Source organism: Hyperolius riggenbachi, chromosome 4 (genome assembly GCF_040937935.1).
Source record: "Hyperolius riggenbachi isolate aHypRig1 chromosome 4, aHypRig1.pri, whole genome shotgun sequence".
Classification (NCBI taxonomy): domain Eukaryota; kingdom Metazoa; phylum Chordata; class Amphibia; order Anura; family Hyperoliidae; genus Hyperolius; species Hyperolius riggenbachi.
This window is the reverse complement of record NC_090649.1, coordinates 466,762,446-466,786,482: the sequence shown is the minus strand read 5'-3', so window position 1 is coordinate 466,786,482 and position 24,037 is coordinate 466,762,446. Positions and strand designations below refer to the sequence as shown.

Genomic DNA, 24,037 nt, shown 5'->3' with positions numbered 1-24,037 from the left:
AATTTAAAACTTAAACCAGGTCGAGAGCCGACAGCCATATTTATTCTCCCCCCCCCCCCCATTTTGAATGATCGCACAACACCCCACAATTTGCACTGCACGTCATAACTGCGGTGCTAAAAAAAAAAAAAAAAAAAAGGTTTACCAGGCATACTTGCCCCAAGTAAAGGTTAGCCAGGTATGTGCCACCAGTATAGGTAGCCAGGCATAGGAGCCCCAGAATAGGTAGCTAAGCATAAGTAGGTGCCTCAGTATAGGTAGCCAGGCTTAGCGGGTACCCCGCTATTGATGGTCAGGCATAGATAGGTGCCTCAGTATACGTAGCCAGGCAATAAGTAGGTCCCTCAGTATAGGTAACTAGGCATAGGTAGGTGTCCCAGCATAGGTAGATAGGCAATAGGTAGGTGTCCTAGTATAGGTAGCTAGGCATAGGTAGGTGCCTCAGTATAGGTAGCCAGGCAATACGCAGGTGTCCCAGTATAGGCAGCTAGGCAATAGGTAGGTGTGCCACTTTACTAGGTAGCCAAGCAATAGGTAGGTGCCTCAGTATAGGTAGCTAGGCATAGGTAGGTGCCTCAGCATTGGTAGCCAGGCAATAGGTAGGTGTCCCAATATAGATAGCCAGGCAATAGGTATGTGCCTCAGTATAGGTGGCCAGGCAATATGTAGGTGTCCCAGTATAGGTAGCCAGGCTATAGGTAGGTGTGCCAATATAGGTAGCCAGGCTATAGGTAGGTGCCCCAGTATAGATAGCCAGGCTATAGGTAGGTGCCCCAGTATAAGTAGCTAGGCATAGGCAGGTGCCTCAGTATAGATAGCCAGGCTATAGGTAGGTGCCTCAGTATAGGTAGCTAGGTATAGGTAGGTGCCTCAATATAGGTGGCCAGGCAATAGGTAGGTGCCTCATTATAGGTGGCCAGGCAATAGGTAGGTGTCCCAGTTTAGGTAACCAGGCTATAGGTAGGTGCCTCAGTATAGGTAGCTAGGCAATAGGTAGGTGCCTCAGTATAGGTAGCTAGGCAATAGGTAGGTAGTTCTGCATTCTGCACACCAGCGTGCCGTGAACCCCGCATTGAACACAGGAGAGCTGTATGTCCCTGACTGATGGCGCGCGTATACAGGAACTTCCTGTATATGCGCGCCATCAGTCAGGGACATACAGCTCTCCTGTTTTCAGTGCGGGGTTCATGCTGGTGTGCAGAATGCAGAACTGCCACCACCCGCCGCACCGTAGAGTGGAACAGCCAGCGGCGAGGAGAGGACATTGGACAACGGCCCGCTGCAAATAGAGGAGGGAGGGAGATACCCGGCCGTCACGCTCTATCACTCATGCGAGCATGATGGGCGGGATGGGGCGGGCCCTCTAGCGTGGCTGCGGGCCAGCTTTCAAAGTGCCGCAGGCCACAGCTAATGTTAATTAAAAACCAAGCCGCAGGCCAAGTTTTCAGGCGCTGCAGGCCAAATTTGGCCCGCGGGTCAGAGTTTGACACGTGATTTAGACATTATAACTTCCCAAAGTTCAGTTAATTTATTTTTAAAGCTGCTGGTGCATTTTATTTATAACTGTTGTAATTCTGTTGTGAATGCAGCCAGCAGTGATTTCTGACCTGTGTTTCATCCCAGGACTGTGAAGTCCTGCACAGCCAGAGAATGTTTACATAAATGTATCAAGTAAAGAATGTGTACACAAGATAAGCTTAACAGCTGTTCGGATGCGGGTTCTCCCTGCAGAAGAAAGAGTCAGCCCTGCAATGTAACCCTTTGAATGCTGTTTTACTAAAAAAACATTGTGTTAGTATATTATATGCTGTAAATAATATTTTAGAGCAAAGAAGAAATTCTGGGTTATATTCCGCTTTAAGTATGTGTTTCTGACCCAAACTTAGGCTCGGGTTCTCTTTAAGCCCCTGGAGAGCATCCTACAGTTTGGTCAGTATCATTTTTTCTGTTTTATTGGTAGTTCACACATTGGCAAAATTACAACTTTTTTATTTTAATTAGCTGTTCTATAAAAATCTGCACATACACACATTTTATACAAGTTGCACTCATGGTGGCTAAATGTGATCATAAAGTAATCCTCAAAAATATAACCTTAGTCTATTAGACCTAATATGCAATAATGGATTGTGGTTAACTTATTGATCAGAGGGCAGTACGTCATAAGAACTCTCGCGTGCATGAAATATGGGATCGAGGGAAAATGGTCGTGGGGTGAAGATGATATGTCTAAATAATAAATACAATTGTGAATTGAGCTTCAGATGAAAATGGAAAAATATTACAGTGGTAATGACTATAGTAAAACACTGGTAAATTTTACAGATATTTTACTACAACTAAACCTAACCCTACTCTCACACAAGAACCGTCCCCCTTCAAACACCTAACCTTGAAACCCCCGTTACTGACACCTAACCCTAAGACCCCCCTTCTTGACTCCTAACACTTAAACCCCCATTCTTGAGGCGTAAAGATAACACCCCCCCTTCCTGAAGCCTACCCCTAAAACCCCCTTCCTGAGGCCTAACCCTAAAACCACATTCCTGACACCTAACCCTAACCCCCCTTCTTTACGCCTAACCCTAAAAACCACCCTTCCTGATGCCTAACCCATTTTCAAAAAAGAAAATTTGTTAAATACAAAAGACCTAAAAAGTTTGATATCTGTTACTTTATAATTTTCAGAATAAAAAAAATTTCAAAATTTATAACGTTCTAATTTTCTAAAAACAAAAATAATTTAAAAACTACAACGTTCTAATTTTCAAAACAATATTTATTGGGCGCCCAAAATGTCTGCTTTCGGTGCTCAACAGTCAATGTTTGCATTAGCGTTTATGTCGGTGTCTAAATCGTCCATTAGCCACAGGTGCCCCCAATGTCCTGCTTCCAAACTCCAAGGAATTGCCCAAGCCAAGATTTCAGCTCTGAGCTGGCGACAGATATCTGTCATATTAATAGACCACACTCCCCATTTTCTTACCCATTCATGAAGTCCCCAAAGATGTAAAGGCCATTTAGGTTTGGAGAGTCACAGCCTCGATAGACATATCCGCCAGTCACTGATTTGCCAACATTGTGCCCATAAGAAAAGATTGGCAGAATATCATCTGTAAAAAACAAGTTGATAAAGATGTAAGGATTTTAAGGAGGCAACACACTTTCCAATTATCACTCGATCTTGTTTTCAGTCAGCATTTGATTGATAGAGCGATTGATTGATTTATTTACGACCGACTAAAGGCCAACATTGTAGATTAATCTTCCAAACTATTTTAGTAGTTAAAATCAATCGCAATATTGTTTGGAAGCGTTAAAGGGGTTGTAACATCCAAGAAGAAAAAATTGCCAATTAATAGTTAGTGTCCCCAAAATATATGTAAACTCCCATTTTTTCCCTAAAATAGGTCCCTACATGTCCCCCAATTTTTTTGCCTTTTTGCCTGGTCTGGGTGCCTTTGCCTTAATGCAGGAACTGTGCAGTGCCACATTGCCAATGAGAATGTGTGGAAGTTTGTTTGTTTTTTTTGCTACACTAACAAGCTTATCTCAGCATGCAAATAATAGAAAGCTTCCTGTTTCGGATAAGATGAGGACACTGTGACAAAAAACGTAATTGAATCCCTAACCCTTTATAGAGTTTACACAGCGATGTAAGCCTGTTGTATAGGTGATGTTTGCTGTTGGAGGGACAGTAAGCTGTGCCAGTAGAAGGGGAAAACACTGAGCCGGGTTGAAAAACAAAATTTAAATAATGATTTATTTCATGCATATCTATGTAACTAAAAGACAGTTGTAATTATGCACGGCCTGGACACACTGAGGCCAGTTGACAGTTAAACTGCACAGTTAGCAAGCAGCAACTGCTCATTCAATGATCTGCCAGGAATCCAAAATACTAACCAAAGGTGGTAAATATGCAGGGATCGTGGGCGGCACAGTTGTGGGCAGTGGCTTAGTGTGGAGGTTGTGGTGTGTGCATGCGCAGGCTTTTGGGAAGCAGCGTGGGCTCCAAGGTGGTTATGGTTTTGGGCGGTGGGGACTCTGCGGCGGTTGTGCCGTGCGATTCTTTTGAGAATTGGGGGTTTACTGGTTAAAAAAGCATGACGGCGTTTAAACTGAGGCTTCAATGATGCTTGTGATGACACCTAAATACTTTCCGAAGGCAGTTGTGTCTTCCATATGTTCTTTTCTATACATAAGGCAGACATAAGGCAGAAACAAAAGTCAGCACTCACGTAAGGAGTAGTTGAGACACAACATTATGTCAAAACACTCTGGGCCTTCCTTGGCCCTCCAGCCATAGTTTCCCCCTTTGGTGATAATATCGATTTCTTCATATCGGCTCTGGCCAACATCCCCACAAAAAATTCTTCCTCTTCCTCTGCCCGTCGCCGGATCTCCTTGATCTACAGAGCATCGCCACATGTTCCGGCAGCCGTAGGCGTAGACCTCCGGGGCAGCACGATGTTCTGACACAAAGGGGTTATCCTTTGGAATTCCGTAAGCCTTTCCAGGTGCCCGTTCCCCATCCACGTCTATCCGGAGAACTTTACCCAACAAAGAGCTTCTGCAACATCAGAACATAGATGGAATGTCAGCAATGTGAAAACTCTACAAACTAGCTATAGCCTTTATTCAATTCACTTTTTCTCCTAAGTTTTCTCCTAGGAGATCATTTGTCATCTTCATTTTAAAATACCTTTTCAGCACTCTGCAACTGAAAAAGTTCCAGAAAAGTAGGTGAAAAGGTACCAAAATTATTATTTTTCCTTGCTTGTGACTTGAAAGGCATTTTATTGATAAGGTGTGAAAATATCATCTAGGAGAATACTTAGTAGAAAGACTGAATTGAATAAGGGCCTGAGGCCTGTATCCTATTAACTTTTCTCCTAAGTTTTCAAAACTTACCAAAAAAAATACCTTTGAAAGATACTAGAGCTGAACCATACAGTAAAAACAGGGGAGCAAGCATGTATGTGAAGTATTCCTCATGCCCACTGCTCCCTGCACTTCTCCCTCACTCCCCCCGCAGCCACTTCCTAGTCGGCCAGGTTGGGCATTAGTGCATGGACGCTGGCCCGGCTTTGCGCCTTCTCTATCGTGCCCTCACGGCCGAGAGTGCTCTGTGCATGCGCATGATGTCTCGACTACGTCATGCACATGCGCAAAGCGCTCCCTGATGTGGGATTTGGTAGCATCCAATGGCATTTGTCTTAATTAACACCTTTGCACCTGTAATGGGTTGAGCAGCACAGTTGACCTAAACTCTAGGTGGTCAACCCTTTGACAAGAAAGGCACTTAGGTACTTATTGGCCAGAGATTCCCGGCCAATCAGTGCTGTTCTCTCCAACAAGGTGGCCAGTCAGAGATTTGTATACGTCCAATGGCTTATCCGCTAGTGTTGAAAAGTATTAGTCATCCAATCCCAATGGGGGGCTCTGCAAGTGGACTGTAGGGCAGCACGGTGGCGTAGTGGTTAGCACTCTCTCCTTGCAGCGCTGGGTCCCCGGTTTGAATCCCAGCCAGGTCAACATCTGCAAGGAGTTTGTATGTTCTCCCTGTCCCTGCGTGGGTTTCCTCCAGGCACTCCGGTTTCCACCCACATCCCAAAAACATACAGATAAGTTAATTGGCTTCCTTCTAAATTGTTCCTAGACTATGATACATGCACTCCTAGATACATACATAGACATATGACTATGGTAGGGACTAGATTGTGAGCTCCTCTGAAGGACAGTTAGTGATGAGACAATATACTCTGTACACCACTGTGGAAGATGTCGGCGCTATATAAATAATAATAATATGACATTTTGCCAACTGGACTCATGTACAGAAGTTAAAAACTGTTTTCACAAAAGTTTCTCCAAAACTGTCATCATCAATTTCATCATTACACAATTGATTGAAAGAGGCGCCCCGGTGGTTTATAAAAGCACTTAAAATCAGTATAAAATCGACAAAATATTTTGAGGTGGCTTACCTCAAAGAACCAAAAATCCTTGATGAAAACAAGAGATTTTATTAGTAGCACAGGCAACGCGTTTCATGGGTCTGAGCCCGCTTCCTCAGGCCAAATAACAGTGCCAAACTGCAAAGATATGATCAGCATAGGGAGCCTCCCTATGCTGACCATATCTTTGCAGTTTGGCACTGTTATTTGGCCTGAGGAAGCGGGCTCAGACCCGTGAAACGCGTTGCCTGTGCTACTAATAAAATCTCTTGTTTTCATCAAGGATTTTTGGTTCTTTGAGGTAAGCCACCTCAAAATATTTTGTCGATTTTATACTGATTTTAAGTGCTTTTATAAACCACCAGGGCGCCTCTTTCAATCAATTGTGCATTCCATACCCCCATACCTTATGGTCTGAGGGGTTGAGACAGAACACACGTGGGTAACCACGGTAGAAATCTGTCTCCCTTCCTTTTCCAAGGAGAGCGGCCGCATCCAGATCCCTAGGGGTCACCCCGAGTGGAGTCGGGTTCATTGTCTCCACCTGCTTCCTGTGGTCGGTTGCCCCACTGCAACCCACCTTTGTGAGTAGTCTTGTTTCCATTCTCTATATCCAATTTTTCTTTTGACATATTACACTATTGGGCTCCCGTCCTTGTCTCCTGTGTTTTTTTCCCCAGAGGGTGCACAGACACCCACACCCCACCACAAATTTCATCATCAGGTTAGTTAAAGAGAAACTGTAACCAAGGATTGAACTTCATCCCAGTCAGTAGCTGATACCCCCTTTCCCATGAGAAATCTATTCCTCAATCTATTCTCAGACAGATCATCAGCGAGCTCTGTATGGCTAATATTGTGGTGAAACCCCTCCCACAGTGTGATGTCAGGACCTAGGTACTGACATTACACTGCGGGAGCCTTGTTGCATTGTGGGAAATAACAGCTGATTTCAACTGCAAGAAAAGCAGCATCTCCATCCACAGACATCACCTGCCAGCAGTAAAAATGTGTGATAAATATCAGAATGTAAATCAGGAAGAGGAAATATTTTATAACAGGGAAACACTTACTAAATCATTCATAAATAATTATTGTAAAAATGAACACTTTTTTTCATTACATTATTTTTACTGCAGTTACTCTTTAAATTGCTGCACTCCTAGCCACTGGCAACAAATCACTTTTGTTGCTTTTGACAGAATGCTTTAAACCTCTGCTTCATGTATGCCTATCTAATATTGCCTAAACACCCCTGCAGGCATGCATGAAAAAAGGGCGCCGTGAAAAAAAGGGGCTGAGTTGATAACGAAATGGGGCCGGTTATTAACTAAATCTGATAACGATAAACATCGTTGTCAAGCTTTGTTAACAATAAATACCGTTGTAAAACCAGACCAAAATAATATCAAAAAGATATTAACGTTAAATATCGGTACGTATTTCAACAATACAGCTTAACCCAACCCTACTCTCACACAGAACCCTCCCCTGGTGGTGCCTAAAATTAACCACTCCCCTGGTGGCCCCTAACCCTAACCACCCCCTCCCCCAGTGGTTCCTAACCCTAACCACCCCCTCGGTGGTGGGTGGTGCCTAATCCTAACCACCTCCCCCTGGTGGTGCCTAAAGCTTAACCACCCCCCCCTGGTGTTGCCTAAAACTAACCGCCGCCCGGGTGGTGCCTAACCCTAACCACTCCCCCTGGTAGTGCCTAACCCTAACCACTCCCTCTGCAGAAACACCTTTTACACATAGTAACGATAATATCTTGATAATCTTTGATAACGTAAAATTTGTAAATATAAACAAAATAATATGACAAAAACTATAACGTTGCAAGCTTCTTAAACGATTACATACTTCAAAAACTGTAATGTTCAAATGTTGTTAACGATATTTATCACGGCTCCCTTTTTTCTGCTTTTTTTGCCATATTGACGATAATTGCATTAAAGTCTATGGCGGCTCCCTTTTCGTCCACTTTCAGCCGGCGCCCATTTTTCCAGCTACCCCCCTGCAGAGATGCCTTCAGAAGGCCTGAGAACTTCACACATCAGGTTTTCCCATGACTTACTTGTTTTGTCCATTTCCAAATTCTCCATGTGGATCGCCCAATTCCCCTCCATCTCCGGTGAATATATACAGATATCCGTCTACACCGAACAGCAGCTGCCCCCCATTGTGGCTCCTGGCAGGTTCCACGACTTCTAAAAGGTATCTGTGAAAGAAAGCACACGCCAGCTGCATATTACTGTCAGGCAGGGCTGGGCCGAGGCAGAGGCTGGAGAGGCTCCAGTCTCAGGGCGCAGTGTAGGAGGGGGGCGCACAATTCATTCAGCTGTCATTCCCAATTGTGTTTGAAGCAGAAAGAAATAAGAAAAGGGGATATATGACAGTGACTGCAAGCCAGATAACTAGATATTAAGGTGTTGGGGAGGTTGGGGGCCCTGGGGCACCTATTAGTCTAATAGCAATCAGTGTGTGACAGCTGGGGTGGGAGGGATGGAGGGGCGCATTTTGGTGTCTCAGCCTTGGGTGCTGAAGGACCTTGTCCCGCCTCTGCTGTCAGGAGTGGCTCTGAGGGGAATATTTATTTAGGGCTGTGAGAGAGACTTTCACCCTGTATGGCCGGTAACGTGGGAAGTTGGGTGCCGCCATAAGCACCCATTCAAATATTGGCATTGAGGAGAAATTTGGGCGTCCGCAGTGCCTGATAATTTCACCTCAATGCTGATCTCTGAATGGGTGCATTTTTTTTTCGGTACTTGACTATGCGGGTGTGGTGAAGGTTAGCCATGGGTCGGTCGATGCTTAAAGGACAACTGTGATGAGAGGGATATGGAGGCTGCCATATTTATTTCCTTTTAAACATTAGCCTTGAAGTCTTGCTGCTTCTAATACTTTTAGCCATAGACCCTGAACAAGCATGCAGCAGATCAGGTGTTTCTGACATTATTGTCAGATCTGACAAGATTAGCCGCATGCTTGTTTCTGGTGTGATTCAGACACTGCTGTAGCCAAACAGACTAGCACTGCTGCCGGGCAACTGGTATTGTTTAAAAGGAAATAAATATGGCAGCCTCCATATCCCTCTCACTTCAGGTGTGGGGTAGTTAAGGTTAGCCGTGGGGCGTGTTAAGGTTTGCCATGCGGGGTGGGTGGTTAAGGTTACCCGTGTGGGGTGGGTGGTTAAGGTTATACGTGGGAGAGGGTGTCTTTTAAGGTTAGCAGCATGGGGTGGGTGGTTAAGGCTAGCCGTGGGGGAGGTTAAGGTTGGTCGTGGAGGGTGGTTGGTTAAGGTTAGTTGTGGGAATGATAGGTGGTTAATGTTAACCACGCGGGGTAGGTGATTAGGGTAAGTCCTTGGTGGGGGTTAGCCACGCGGGGTGGGTGGTTAAGATTAGCAGTGGATGGAATGTGTGGTTAAAGGGCCACTATCCAAAAAATCTTAAAATGTAAAATATATATATATAAACACATACAAATAAGAAATAAGTTTCTTTCTGAGTAAAAGGAGCCATAAATGACTTTTCTCCTATGTTGCTGTCACTTACAGTAGGTAGTGTAATTCTAACATTACCGACAGGTTTTGAACTAGTCCATCTCCTCATAGGGGATTCTCAGCATGGCCATTATTCTTTATAAAGACACTCCCTGAAAAAGATTTACACAAAGATGCTGGCCAGCCTCCCTGCTCGCTGCACACTTTTTTGGCAGTTGGAGGGAGCAACTGCCATTCACTAAGTGCTTTTGAAAATAAAGAAATCCCTGAGAATACCCCATGAGAAGATGGGCTAGTCGAAAACCTGTTGGTTCTGTTAGATTTCTACTACATACTGTAAGTGACAGCAACATTGGAGATTTCTTATCTATATATGTTTACATATATTTTAAATTTTAAGATTTTCGTGACAGTGGTCCTTTAAGGTTAGCTGTAGGGGGGGGGTGGTTAAAGTTAGTCATGCGGGTGGGTGGTTAAGGTTCACCGTGGGGGGAGGGGTTAAGGTTAGCTGTTGGGAGGGGTGGTTAAGGTTATCTGTAGGGGGTAAGAGGGTTGGTTAAAGTTAGGCACTGATTCAGTGTGCGAATAGGGTTATTTTTAGCTTTAGTAAAATATCAGTATGTTTTTACCAATATTTTACTATCGTCATTTTAGCTGTGATAGTAGCTTTTCTGCCCAACTTTTTCCATGTTGCATGTATGCCTGTAACGCCAATGTATTCCTTTCATTACTGACACATCTAAAGGATCATGCAGATGTTCAGTTACTGTCTCCTGAAATCATCTTATATATCATTATTTTAAAGTACACCTCAAGCATTTTAAATTTAGATACTTATCTCAGTAGTCGATCCTCTTACAACCCACCGTTCTAGTGCAAGGTCTCTCTAAGCCTATTTGACTCATGCCAACCAAAAAGGTTTCTTCTGGCTGCGCTCCTGACCGTGGAGGAGCACATCTGGCCTGGGCATGCACAAGTATGGTCCAAGCATGCTCAGTAGAGTGGAGCACAGGTGTATGTGCATGAGCAGCATTGTTCTACTGAGCATGTGTGCACCATACTCAAGCTTGCCCGGACAGGATGCACTTGTCCATGGCCAGGTGCAAGGTGATGAACGGGTTTAAGCCAAGGCCACATAGGCAATGGGCTAGGGCACCACAGGGTCAAGCGTGGTTGGGCAGCAGGCTATACTAGGGGAGGGGGAAAGGATCACCTGGCTATCAATACTGGAGAGAGGGGGTCATCAGGCTATCTAAACTGAAGGGGTAGTGTTTTCTGGCTACCTATACTGGATATGGGGGGAAGGGGTGATCTGGCTGCCTATACTAGCGGGAAGGGTCATCTGGCTACCTATTTTGGAGGGGGGGGAGTGGTCATCTGGCTACTTGTACTGAAGAGGGCCGGCTGCTGACAGTGGCCTTGGGCGATAAAGAGTACAAATCCGGCCCTGCCTGGAACGGTTGGCTCTACAAGGATCCAAGAAGACTCTGGACCTTCCAGAGGCTTTCCACTACTGAAGTAAGTACCGACCGATATCTATTTTTTGTTTTCTTTAATTGAGTTTCTTTTGCCTCAAAGAGTTAAACTTTCAAATATATAAGTGACAGTTTCTCACAAGTCAGGACCCAGTTGGACTTCATCATAAGCCTCTCTGATAAGGCGCTACAGCCATGAAACTTTTGCCTGGTAGAGAACCACTTCTGAGTGCAGGGGATAGATTAAAAAAAGGTCAATAGTTCATATATTTTAGCTCTGGGACACTTGAAAGACTGCCATTGAGCAACTGGTTGCCAACTGTAACGAAAAGAAACGAATTAATGACATAAGTCCTGCTGGACTCTGATCTATGTTGTTAGTAATTCTCAGCAGAAGTGGAGTGCCTCTTTAATACTGATGACAAAGGGCTAGTAATAGTATAGTGAAGGGCCTCTGGCACTCATCACCCACACACCACTCATTCATGAATTTCACCGGTGTAACTGGCTGGTCTGGCAAATCTTGACATTTCCCATAGTCATTTTTTTTTATTATTCTCTGTTCAAAAAAAGACAGTGGAGTTTTCTGTGCTGAGCGAGTGCCACGGCAGCACGGCCAGAATGCTGGACAGCTCCTTAATCAGATTCCTCTTATGAGGTTACGCAGTGGACATTTATAGTGCAACAATGTGATAGAAGTGGATCTGTTTTGTGTCGGCATGGAGGTGACATGTTGTCTAATCCTTGTATGATTATGGGGTTGTTTCTAAAAGCTTACTTCTTCTTCACCTTAACTGTAAAAGTAGGCCATACATCTAGTGATTTATTTGGGCGGCCAATCGACCAAGAGACAGATCTCTTTCTGATCGGAAAGAGATCTGTTGGCTGCCATAAACCACAGGTCGACTCCTGATTGATTTATCCTTTTCAGGACCGTTGTAAGTAAATCCTACACCGCACTTGTGGCTGCTCTAGGCTGTTTCCGCTCCCGACACGATCGTACGCACCCGAGAGGGCAGATTAAGCTGTCATATGACAGCTGACATCTCCCCTCAGTGATCAGAAGCCATAGTGTATGGCTTCTGATCACTATGATCGCCGGCGGATCATAGTGATCGCTAGTAAGAGCAGCGGCGGAAGGGGGCAAAGAAGAGGATCCACTCACCTCCCTGCCATTCCCCGACCATCCGCCCTCCTGTCCACTCTGGCCGGCATCCACCATTAGCTCTGACGGCAGTACCGGGTCCCGGCTTGATGACGTCATCAAGCTGCGACCCGAAACTGAGCGGCAGTACGAGCAGGGATGCCGGCCGGAGAGGAGCGGTCCACTGTGGCTCATCGCTGGAGCCTGGAAGGTGAGTAAAGGCTGCTGGCTACAGGGGGGACACTTGGCTACAGGGGGGGGGGGGAGACACAGGCCAGCAATCAACACTGGGGATCCGACTGCCTGACCCCCCCAAATGCAGCCCCCCGTACGCAAATTCGCCTGGTTCTTAAGAGGGGTTAGGCAGCCGGTCCCCAAATGGTTAAGCATGAAATCTTTTGGAGATCAGCCTCATGACGCCGCCTTGCCATCCTCGTCCTTCTAAATATTTATGTACCCCCGGTGCCCCTGCATTCATACTTTACTCGTTATGCCATCCCCCGGGTGTCTGCCGTACTTCCCCATTGGCCAGTGTTATAGCATGTGGGGTGCATGTGTGACGTCACACACGTGTCCCATGTGCAATGTGCTGGCAAACACGTGGGCTGCCAATGAGGAAATACGGCAGACACCCAGGGGACGGCGGGTAAAGTATGAATGCAGGGGCACCAGAGGTACATCTAACACTGGGGGATGCAGCCGGGAGTTCCTATTGCATTAATCGTTTGTGATTATCACACACTGTTACCATCGCCCACCTGATTGCCGACGACGGCCTATGATTTTACAGCTTGTCCAATCAAAAAATTTGACCAATTTTGGTCCGAAATTGGTTGAATCATCGATTGGGAATGCTCTTGGAGGCACCGATTTTCATCTAATTTGATAATAATTATCAAATTGGATGGTCGATCAACCACCAAGTTGACAGATGTATGGCCACCTTTATGAGAAGCATAAGATAAGCAAATAAAGAGAGATACAGTGCAGCCCATAATTATTCATACCCCAGGAAAATTTTGACTTAAAGTTACTTTTATTAAACCAGCAAGTAATTTTTTGACGGGAAATGACATAGGTGTCTCCCAAAAGATAACAAGACGATGCTCAAGAAGAATTATTGTGGAAAAAAAAACTTTTCTCAGCTTTTATTTACATTTGAGAAAAAAGTGTCCAGCAGAATCTGGGTTCTGCTGTTGGCAATATCTCAAGGCAGACAATCCAACGGACACTACACACTGCTAGGTTCCACTGATGCAGAACAAGGAGGACACCACTTCTCCAGATAAGGCACACACAAGCTCGCTTGGGCTTTAAATGTTCTTCTGGACAAAGAATAAGACTTCTGATCTTCTGTGAAACAAATATTGAATTGTTTGGTCACAATGATGTTTCCTTCATTTGGCGTAAAAAAGGAGAAGCCTTCAACCCAAAGAACACCATCCCCACTGTCAAACATGGTGGTGGGAACCTAATGCTTTGGGGTTATTTTTTCAGCCAATGGACCAGGGAACCTAATCACAGTAAACGGCACCATGAAAAAAAGAGTAATACATGAGGATTCTCAATGACAACATCTGGTAGTTTGCAGAGAAACTTGGCTTTGGCCACCAATGGACATTTCAGCATGACTATGACCCAAAACACACAGCAAAAGTGGTGAAGAAATGGTTAGTAGACAACAACATTAACGTTTTGGAGTGGCCCAGTCAGAGTCCTGACTTGAATCCAATTGAGAATCTGTGGAGGGAGCTAAAGATCAGAGTGATGGCAAGAAGACCCTCCAACCTGAAAAATTTGGAGCTCATTGCTAAAGCTTAATGGGCAAAAATACCTTTGGAGACATGCAAAAAGCCAGTCTGCAATTATAGGAAGCGTTTGATTGCTGTAATAGCTAATAAAGGCTTTTATATCGATTATTGAGAAGGGTATGAATAATTTTGGACTGGACACTTTTTGCTCAAATGTAAATAAAAGCTGAGAAATGTTTTTTTTTCCCCCACAATAATGCCTCTTGTACATCGTCTTATTATGTTTTGGGAGACACCTATGTACGTAATTTCCCATCAAAAAATCACTTGCTGGTTGAATAAAAGTAACTGTAAGTCAAAATTTGCCAGGGGTATGAATCATTATGGGCACTTGGGCAGCACTGTAAGTCATGACATAAACAGATAAGGAGAGATAAACCATGAGTTAAATTAGATAAGAAGAGATAAAGTGTGAGTAATAATAAGAAAGGTAATAATTCAACAGAAAAGCTTTGTGGATCAGCTCCCTTGTCACTCATGCACACAAAGGTCAGGCTGTTGTGGGGATACTTTTCGACACAGAAGAGTAACCCTTTATAGTCCTACTTTGGGTCATTACACCAGAAATGCATTATAAATACACAGTGCAGTTATAGTTGCAAAAAGATGAGTTATTATGACTGTATTTACTTCTGTGCCTGATGCAGTTTGTCCTCACGAGTCTTCCATATAAACATAGTTGTACTTGCTTGTTCTGTTCATTCACTGCATCCCTACAGCATCTGGACAAAATAACTGACAACCTTGGCACACACACAAGACTAAACTGCTCAAAACAACGGTCTCATGTGGCTAAAAGGCATTGATAATAAACGAGTAAATCAAGTGATGGTTTCCAGAAGAACGAATGACCGAACAAGCAAGCTTCCTCTCTCTCATCCTATACAAAAAAAAACCTGTGTCCCTGCATCCTGCTCCTGTGTGTCCCTGTGTCCATGTTTTTGTGTAACCCACATGCGTGGCATGTGAGCGGCAGTTAGAGCAGGAGGAGGACGGGGCCAAGATGTGGGCATGTGCGCGGGCGATGTTTGTAGCTCTCACTTTACTCCCTAGTAATTAGATACAAGATCCCTAGATACAAGTGGCTGGATAGTGTAATGGTTAAGGGCTCTGCCTCTGACACAGGAGACCTGGGTTCAAATCTCGGCTCTGCCTGTTCAGTAAGCCTGCACCTATTTCAGTAGGAGACCTTGGGCAAGTCTCCCTAACGCTGCTGCTGCCTATAGAGCGCGTCCTAGTGGCTGCAGCTCTGTCGCTTTGAGTCCGCCAGGAGAAAAGCGCGATATAAATGTTCTGTGTTTGTTTAGTAATTGGGAAGAAGAGTGTGAGCTAGACACTAGTGGGTGAATCCACTGTCTCTGATGCAGTTATTCTGCTGAGAGACTTGGGGAGAGGAGGTGGACAGGCAGCCACTAGACCACCAGGGAACATGCTAATGAAGAGGGAGAGGAATCACTTGACACAAGGCACGCTGCATGAAGGAGGGAGGGCGAAAAAATCACACACCAGGGTTCACTGTATGAGGAAGGGAAGGGGGCCACTAGACATCAGGTACACTGTAGAGAGGAGGGCAGACTGATAGACACCTGGTAACACTGTATGGGGGAAGGAGGGGGACCACTAGACGCCAGGGAACACTATATGGAGACGGAGGAGGGACCACTAGACACCTCATTTCACAGTGTTCAAAACCAAAATATTTCCAACTGATTTGAAATGGAAGGCGTTTAGTTGTGCTTTCAGTAGAAGAAACCACACATCAACCACAAACATTTCAAAACTGCAGCACACACAATGGCAATTTTATATTAAAATGTCAAACTAAAGGCCTATTACCTTTCTGAACGCCGATCCGCTCTGTTTATGTCATACCGCGAAACACGGAACTCGCTGATTCTGATTTTCTCCACATATTCATCATCTAAGATGCAATAATAGACGTAGAATTTCCCGTTGTATGGGAACTTTGGGTGGAACGCCATGCCAAGCAATCCTCTTTCATCCCCATGCCAGGGACTAGACACCACGCTGTCCTGCAGATACAGAAAGGGCTCGTCTAGCCGTCCACCACCTGGTAAGTAGACCCAAATGATGCCGACCTGCTCAGCTATGAACATCCTGTGAGTGCCATCATTAGCGTGGACCATCAGGACGGGGTTCCTCAAGCCATTGGCCACCTCCACCAGGCACATCTTGAGACAACCTTCCTGGTCCTCCACCACTGCCCCAAGGTTATTATTGAGGTCCATGTTTTGTACCACATCCGGGAAACAGTAGTCTGGGTCAGGCAGGTCCATCAGATTGCAGAACTGGTCCCTGTCCTTGGCTGCCTCCAGTACGGCAGTGTTATTGGTGAGAATGGAGATGTAATTCTGGCATTTGTGATAGAAATCAGAGCAGTAGTCGAAGCATAGACCGGGGAGAGTCCGAAGAGGGGTTCGAGGGTCTTCAGCATCATATAAATGGGCAGCATAAGGAGAACATTCCTAGATGAAAAAAGTCGAGATTTTAATAACTCTACAAAACATTTTATGTTTACATTTCCTCTACTTTTAACCACTTCAGAATCACAGTTTTTTTTCCACTTCAAAATCAGAGCAATTTTCACATCACGCTCCTCCCATTAATTCGCTAATAACTTTATTGCTACTTATCACACTGTAATGATCAATATATTATTTTTTGCGGGACAAACTAGGCTTTCTTTGGGCAGTACTTTTTCTAAGAACTATTTTATTTTTTACTAGCTGATGGCCAGGCGTTACCCGGGTATATATTTGGCTGGTGTTGGCTCCGCCTACTTTTTCTTACCCTAACACACAATTACTCATTGACCAAGTTTGTGAGCTTTGCGGTCTTTGGCATCAATAATTTGCATCTAAATGAAACAAATCTGATTGGCTGTGGCACCACCCCTTTTTTTAATTTGAACCCCAGTCACCCAATGACCAACTGTACCAGGTTTGAGGCTTGTGCCATTAGAAGTGCAAGAATGGCAGCAATTAAATATTCCCATTTGAAAATCAATAGGTGAATTTGATTGGCTTTTGTAGGCTCCACCCACTTTCCTAAATATTAATCCCAGTCACCCAATGACCAACTGTGCAAAGTTTGAGAACCCTGTCATTAACAGTGTAAGAATGGCTGCAGTTTACATTTTCCCAGTGAAATTTGTTTTTGTCTCTGTCCACTTTGGTTATGGGGATAAAAAGTATCCTATATGTTATTCCAGGTAATGTACTATGTGTGTGCCAAATTTCATTTAAATCCATTCAGCCATTGCTGCGTGATTGAGTAACAAACACCCAAACATTCGCATTTATAATACTAGTGAGATGCATTTTACAGTGAAGAAGAAGAAGAAAAAAAATGGAAAATAAAATCATCATTTCTCAGCTTTTTAGCTATTATACAGTAGTTTAAAATGTGATAAAACCCACACATTTTATTTCCAATTTGTCCCGGTTATTATAACATAAACATTTTGTCCCTAGTACAATGTATGGCAAAATATTTTATTTGGAAATAAAGGTGTATTTTTTTCCCTTTAATGTTTTTTTTTTATACTATAGCAATAATTACAAGCATTTATTTACAAAAATAACAGCAATATACCCTCATGACATACATATAAAAAAAGTCCCTAAGGTAACTATTTATGAAGGTGTTTTTTTGTTTGTTTGTTTGTTTTAAATGATGTCATTTTTTTCACAAGTATTTTATTTTAATAACTATGGGGTAGGGGTTGAAGGGGTTAAAAAATAATAATAATGTATTTAATTTTTCTATTTTATAGTGTATAATAGTGTATTTGGGTGTATAGACAATAGACAGGAACTAGTGAATGTAACTGGTTACTTTCATTGTGTGAATAAAAGCCGATGTTTCGCTGACATCGGCTTTTATTAATCACAGGCACGATGATCGGGTTTGGGAACAGCTGTTTCCATACCCTGATCACAACAAGGCAGGATTGCTGCAAATGCGAATGGAAGCGACACTATGAGTAAACAATACACATATCTACGCACCTGATCCGCAAGTGAAGTACACAGCGGCGTAGAAATAGTTAAAAGACTATTAAAAAAAAAAGTTGATTATTGCGTGAAATGTTTTTCAATCCAACCAATTTTTTCACCATATACATTCATTTATTTTTTTTACAAACTTGTCGCAATCTCTAACACACATTTGAAGTACCTCAAACATCTTCCTCAATACTTTCAAACTTTCAATCAACCAAGAAATTGGATCGGTTTCATTGAATTAAAAAAAAATGTGCATGGAAACCTTAAAGGGGACCTGAACTCTTGCACAGGACAGAAGAAAAACATAGAGAAATGCACTCTGTTTGTATTTAGAGAGTTTAGCCTGTCTAATTCTCCCTCATTTGTGTCTAATCACAAGTTGTTATTTGATCTCTCCCCTTTGTCACCTGACTGCCATGGCAGAGATGGCAGATAAGCTTCACACACAAGATGCCTGGAGAACACGAGTGCTGGGTCCCCTGGACCTCTAACAGGCCGGTGCCTTGTCTCAGCCGGATTGCTCCTACGGCTTCAGGAAATCACCAATAGAACATAAGAGACGGCACACCAATGGTTGCAATAAAGGTGGATCAGCGCAACACCAGGCCACCTCCGAATGGTCTCCAATCAGAGATGCGCTGAGCCCCCCCCCAGGAACTACAAACGCACCTTGAATCCAAACAGAAGCTCTGCATATACACCAAAAGCATGGCTGTTAAGTGGGAGCAGTTGACCAAAAACGAATTACATTAGTACATAGCAAGGAAATGAGCAGCGCTACTTAAAGGGAAGGTTCAGGGATGACGTCAGCGCGCCGGCGTGGGACGCAGAAGTGCCAGGAAATGGAGCGCAGAAGAGCCCGACCTGGCAGCCGGCCTGGCCAGGTCGGGTCGGGCACCGGAGACCACCGGGAGCCTGCGGAGCGGCGGCGAGGGCACCACCTGCCAGCCACGGGCTGGAGGAAGCCCCAGGTAAGTGGAAATTTATTTTTATTTTTTTAATCCCCTCCCTGAACCTTCCCTTTAAAAACAGGCAAGTGCCTACCTGCAAAAGAGTGCAAGCCCCACTTGTGGGATATAATACACACCGAGCGTACACATGACCTGTCTACCACTGGAGGATGTTGGTTTCCTGTAACAGCTTGCATGCAACCTATTAAGTACTCGTCCCTCCCACTGCGAAGAAGTCAATCCTCCATGGGAGGGGCCTGACCCAGGCTATGCATATACATAGGTTAGGATTTAGATTAGGATTTAGTTAGTGTTAGGTGCTCGGTGGGTATTATATCCCACAAGTGGGGCTTGCACTCTTTTGCAGGTAGGCACTTGCCTGTTTTTAAGTAGCGCTGTTCATTTCCTTGCTATGTACTAATGGTTGCAATAAACTTTGCTGTATTGGAATAAAATTTACACTACATGTTACGGATATTACATCCTTCCTCAGGTGTATAACCACTGGTGTGCTGTCTCTTATGTTCTATTAATGGCAGATAAGCTCATTGGAAATCACAGGATGTTAACAATATGTCTGTTTCCATGAATCAAGAAGTAAAAACTGTGCAGATTTCTTTTAGGATTTGTATCGGCTGTAAGAAAGAAATGCTTTTTGTTTAAGGTCATTATGCTGTTGCTTATCTTTTAGAGCAGAGAGGAAGTTCTGAGTTCAGGTCTGCTTTACGAGAGGTAAGTTCTGAGGTCCTTAAATGACTCGTAGAGTCATGTCATTTCACCATTGTTTATTGAAAGCAAAGTTAAACTTTAAGCTGTTGCAAGAAGACTTTCATTATGTGGCCTGGAGGTAAGCTGCTTGCGACAGAACAATCCTCGATATACAACGTGTTTGTGAAAACATCCTAATTTTCATTATACAAACATGTCCCACATGTTCGGCAGGAGTACAGAGATGTCTTCCATTATTTCTCTCGTACAGGATGCTTCACAAACACAAAGACATGTGGTGGTTGTCAACATTTGTACTTAATACACCGGCCAATTTCCTGAATGTTTGTTCCTTTGTAGTAGTGCACTCATCTTTACAACTAACAAATGTTTTTCCTCATTTTTCCCCTCCGTGACGTCATTTGGGGCCAAAAGGACCCAACTGCGCTTTCTGGTCCGGAGCACCACCCTTTTCTAATTTCATTCATCATAAATCGACACTGCATTCAAAAACTAACTCTGTGGCCGGTATGCCCCAAACCTGTTTTCACACTGCTGGATAGTGAACCAACCTACCCACTAGGGATAAGCAAGTAAAAATTTTAACTGTGGTCTTGTGGCAAATCAGCCACAATCTAGCTAAGGGCTGAGGCCCACTGGAAATCGCTAAGAGTTTCTGCTTTTTGCAGCGTTTTTTCCAAAGGGATATCCTGTGATTTTTAAGCAAATTTGTATGTAATAATAGCGATTGTACAATGATTGCAATTTGCATTATTTAAAAAAAAACCTGTTCTGCTCTGGGTAATAAAATAATTGAAAAAACACTTTGTACCGGCAAAAGCAGTGAATGTGCTGCCTGGATTTCCAGTTAGACCAGAACACTAACAGTGTAATGACCAACAGGAAGCCCCGACTTACTCACCAGGAAAGGAAGCAGGAAATTTGGATGCCCATAAGCATAAAAATATTGGGTGCCTTATAGGTGCCAATAGACAAGATTAAGTGTCTGTTGGGAGGGTTTTAGGGTTAAGCGTGGAGGGGAGAGTCTTAAGGTTAGGTGTGGGGGGAGTCTTTAAGATTAGGCATGGAGGAGGGAGTGAGTTAAGGTTAGGCGGGGAGGCGGAGTCAGTTAAGGTTACAGGGGGGGTATTTAGGGCATGGGCAGGGAGGTGGTTGCGGTTAGGCATAGGTAGAAGGAGGGTTCTGTGAGAGAAGAGGCTTAGGTTTGGTTGAAGTATAATATCGGTATAATTTATCATAAATGCATGATATAAAAGTGTAAAATGTAAATATACCCATATTCTACTTGCCAGAATTGGGCCTCCAAATTTCCTCAAGCCACAGTTAGTTCAGTGACCTGTCCCAATCAGCTACACAATCTATCCAGGAAATCAATTCTGCTCAGGGCTGGTCACCTTAGAGACCCTCTCCTCGTCCTATCACAGCAGCCCCTGCCTGAAGGATGGTATAACCCACACATGGACTTCTGCAACATACTCACGGCTGGTCCATTCTGCTCATGGCTGGTCACCTTACAGACCCTCTCCTCGTCCTATCACAGCAGCCCCTGCCTGGAAGCATGGTATAACCCACACATGGACTTCTTGTGCAACATACTCATGGCTGGTCCATTCTGCTCATGGCTGGTCACCAGGGCCAGCCTTAGGTTTCACAGCGTCCTTGTAACGATAGGTGTCAGCAACCAGAGAGAGAATCTGATTCTTGGCGATCTGCAGTATCCCCAAGAATACAGATATACCTGATTATTGAGGATCTGCAGAATCGCCAATAATCAAATATGTCTAACCTCTAGACACCTGAGTGTGTAAGTGTTTTGGTGCAACAGTAATCTTCGGACCACCGGGGTAGCAGGTGGTCCAATAAGTAGAGCAGACTCTACTGCAGTCAAGGACACCTGGAGAGGGAGGCCCTGACTGATAAGGAGCAGTGTCCGCAGAGGCGTATCTAGAGGGGTGCAGGCATGGCTTGTGCCATGGGCGCCACAGCACCATAGGCGCCATGGCTGCCTCATCCTCCCTTCCCCACCATACTGAAGGATGCCTCTCAGGCATTTGTACCTGCTCTTATACTGGAGGACATCTCTCACTACCTATACTGGGGGGGTCTACTTATACCGAGGGACACACAAATCTATACTGGGGAGTTACTTATACTGAGGATGAACCTCTCATTACCCATACTGAGGGACTATTTATACTTATGCTAAAGAAGGCTACTTATACTGGGGAGACATCTCTAACTACATATTTATTGGGAGGGCAACGTAAACATGGGTCTACTTATACTGGGTGAACTATTCTTATGGGACAAGGTGGTCTAATGAGGGGAGGGGGGGCGCAATTTCAGTGTTTGCCATAGGCGCTATGTCACCCAGATATGCCCCTGAGTGTCCCCTCTGTGGAGCAGGGGACCCCTGCGGGAAGGCTGGACACCCTGAGGGGGGGGGGGGTGACAGCCAGAAGGTCAGACAGGCCGGGTCGGCAACAGAGTATCAGATATGCAAGGTACAAAATCAGAGATCAGAAGAATAGTCAGGAAAGCTACAGGTCATAACAGATATCGGAAGAAGGCCTAGTCTGAGGTGTGAGGTCCGTGATCTCAACACCCTGGAACTATGCTAGAGAAACACACAGATATACAGTATTCCTAGTCTGGAGTGTGAGGGCCGTGATCTCAACACTCTGGAACTATGCTAGAAAATAACACAGATGATAAACAGTATTCCTAGTCTGGAGTGTGAGGGCCGTGATCTCAACACTCTGGAACTATGCTAGAGAATAACACAGATGATAAACAGTATTCCTAGTCTGGAGTGTGAGGGCCGTGATCTCAACATTCTGGAACTATGTTAGAGAATAACACAGATGATATACAGTATTCCTAGTCTGGGGTGTGAGGGCCATGATCTCAACACTCTGGAACTATGCTAGAGAATAACACAGATGATATACAGTAACTGGCTAAGTGTGGATTCCCAGGACCTCCTGGTTCCACCACACTGAAAGATCTGACTAAGGTCTGAGTGCTAACACATAGGCATTTGCAACGCCAGACAACCAGCAACTGAACAGCAGGAGATATATATAGTAAAGCGTCCCACGGCGCCGCCCAGCTCCCATCAACCAATCCCTAGCTGAGCAGGAATCTTCTGACCGCGCTGATCAGCTGATCTTCCTCCTATTGGTATAAAGAGCTTGTCTTGCAACACGCGGCACGCGCGTAGCTCTCAATCTGTGTGCACTACTAGGTCCATTCAACCCAGACGCATGTTGCTGCGGGGAAACCGCCGCACTGGACGTGGAATCCGCCGCCTTACCGTCAGAACATGCGGCGGCCCCCACGCCTTTCTTCCCATTAGTTCCAGATAACCCAGACACATGCTGACGCGGACAAACCGCCGCATCAGACGCGGAATCAGCCGCCTTACTGTCAGAACACGCGGCGGCTTTTCCGCTATTCATCACAGTCCTGAGCGAAACCTAATTTTTGTGCCCCCCCCTTCATCCTCTTTCTGCGTGCGCACACACACACATGCACACACACACAGGACACAGCCCATATGCAATTCACCTTTTCTCCTGAGATATCTCCTTGGACAGTGGTTCCAAACCTTTTTGACGTTGTAACGTTGTGACACATCACACCAAATGCTCAAATCTCTGTGACACATCACATATGTATAATGGAAAAAATACTATTAACCACTTCAGGATTCTGCGTACGCTTAAGTACGCCCCTGAATCCTGAAGTGGATTCCATGGAAACGGCCCCATGTCAGCTCACGGAGGGTGTCTCCGTGAACACCCTGCGAGCCGATCGGCGGCTCGCAGGGTAAATGTAAACACACAGGGAAGACCTTCCCCGGTGTTTACATGTATATGGCGCTGCTGCGCAGCAGCGCTGTAGAGGAGATCGGCGATCCCCGGCCTCTGATTGGCCGGGGATCGCCGGCATCTGATAGGCTAAAGCCTATCCCATCAGGCGCAGGACGGAAATCCGTCCTGCGCCGCTCACAGAGGAAGGGGGAGGGAAGGGGAAGGAGGCCAGGAAGCGCTGCGGAGGGGGGCTTTGAAGAGCCCCCGCAAGCGCAAGCAGCCGGCGGCTATCAGACCCCCCAGCAGGACATCCCCCTAGTGGGGAAAAAAGGGTGGCAGTCTGATCGCCCTGGCTGCTAGCTGATCGGTGCTGCGGGCTGGAGAGCCCACGCAGCACCGATCAGCAAAAAACCCTGTAGTACAGAAGTGGTTAATAACCATGAATGGAGTGCCCCCAGTATAGAAAGTCAGTTGAAGGTCTCCATTCCCCCCATAGGTAGCCAGGCGTCAGGTGCCTCCAGTATAGGTAGCCAGGTGTTGGTGCCCTCAGTAAATTTAGCCAGCTATAGGTGCCCCCAGTATAGGAAATCAGGTGTAGGTGCCCTCAATATAGGCAACCA

General features: G+C 44.9%; 1 protein-coding gene across 1 annotated transcript in view; it reads right to left on the bottom strand.

Annotated features, from left to right (window-relative positions):
- The window catches only part of HHIPL2 (HHIP like 2), a 61,161-nt gene that overhangs the window by 15,949 nt on the left and 21,175 nt on the right, over positions 1–24,037 (bottom strand). The window contains exons 3-6 of the mRNA XM_068233457.1: positions 15,732–16,381; positions 8,038–8,181; positions 4,242–4,573; positions 2,987–3,113 (exon numbers count right to left, since the gene is read on the bottom strand). Coding sequence (XP_068089558.1) covers positions 2,987–3,113; positions 4,242–4,573; positions 8,038–8,181; positions 15,732–16,381 — 1,253 coding nt within the window. The remainder of the gene's footprint in view (positions 1–2,986; positions 3,114–4,241; positions 4,574–8,037; positions 8,182–15,731; positions 16,382–24,037) is intronic.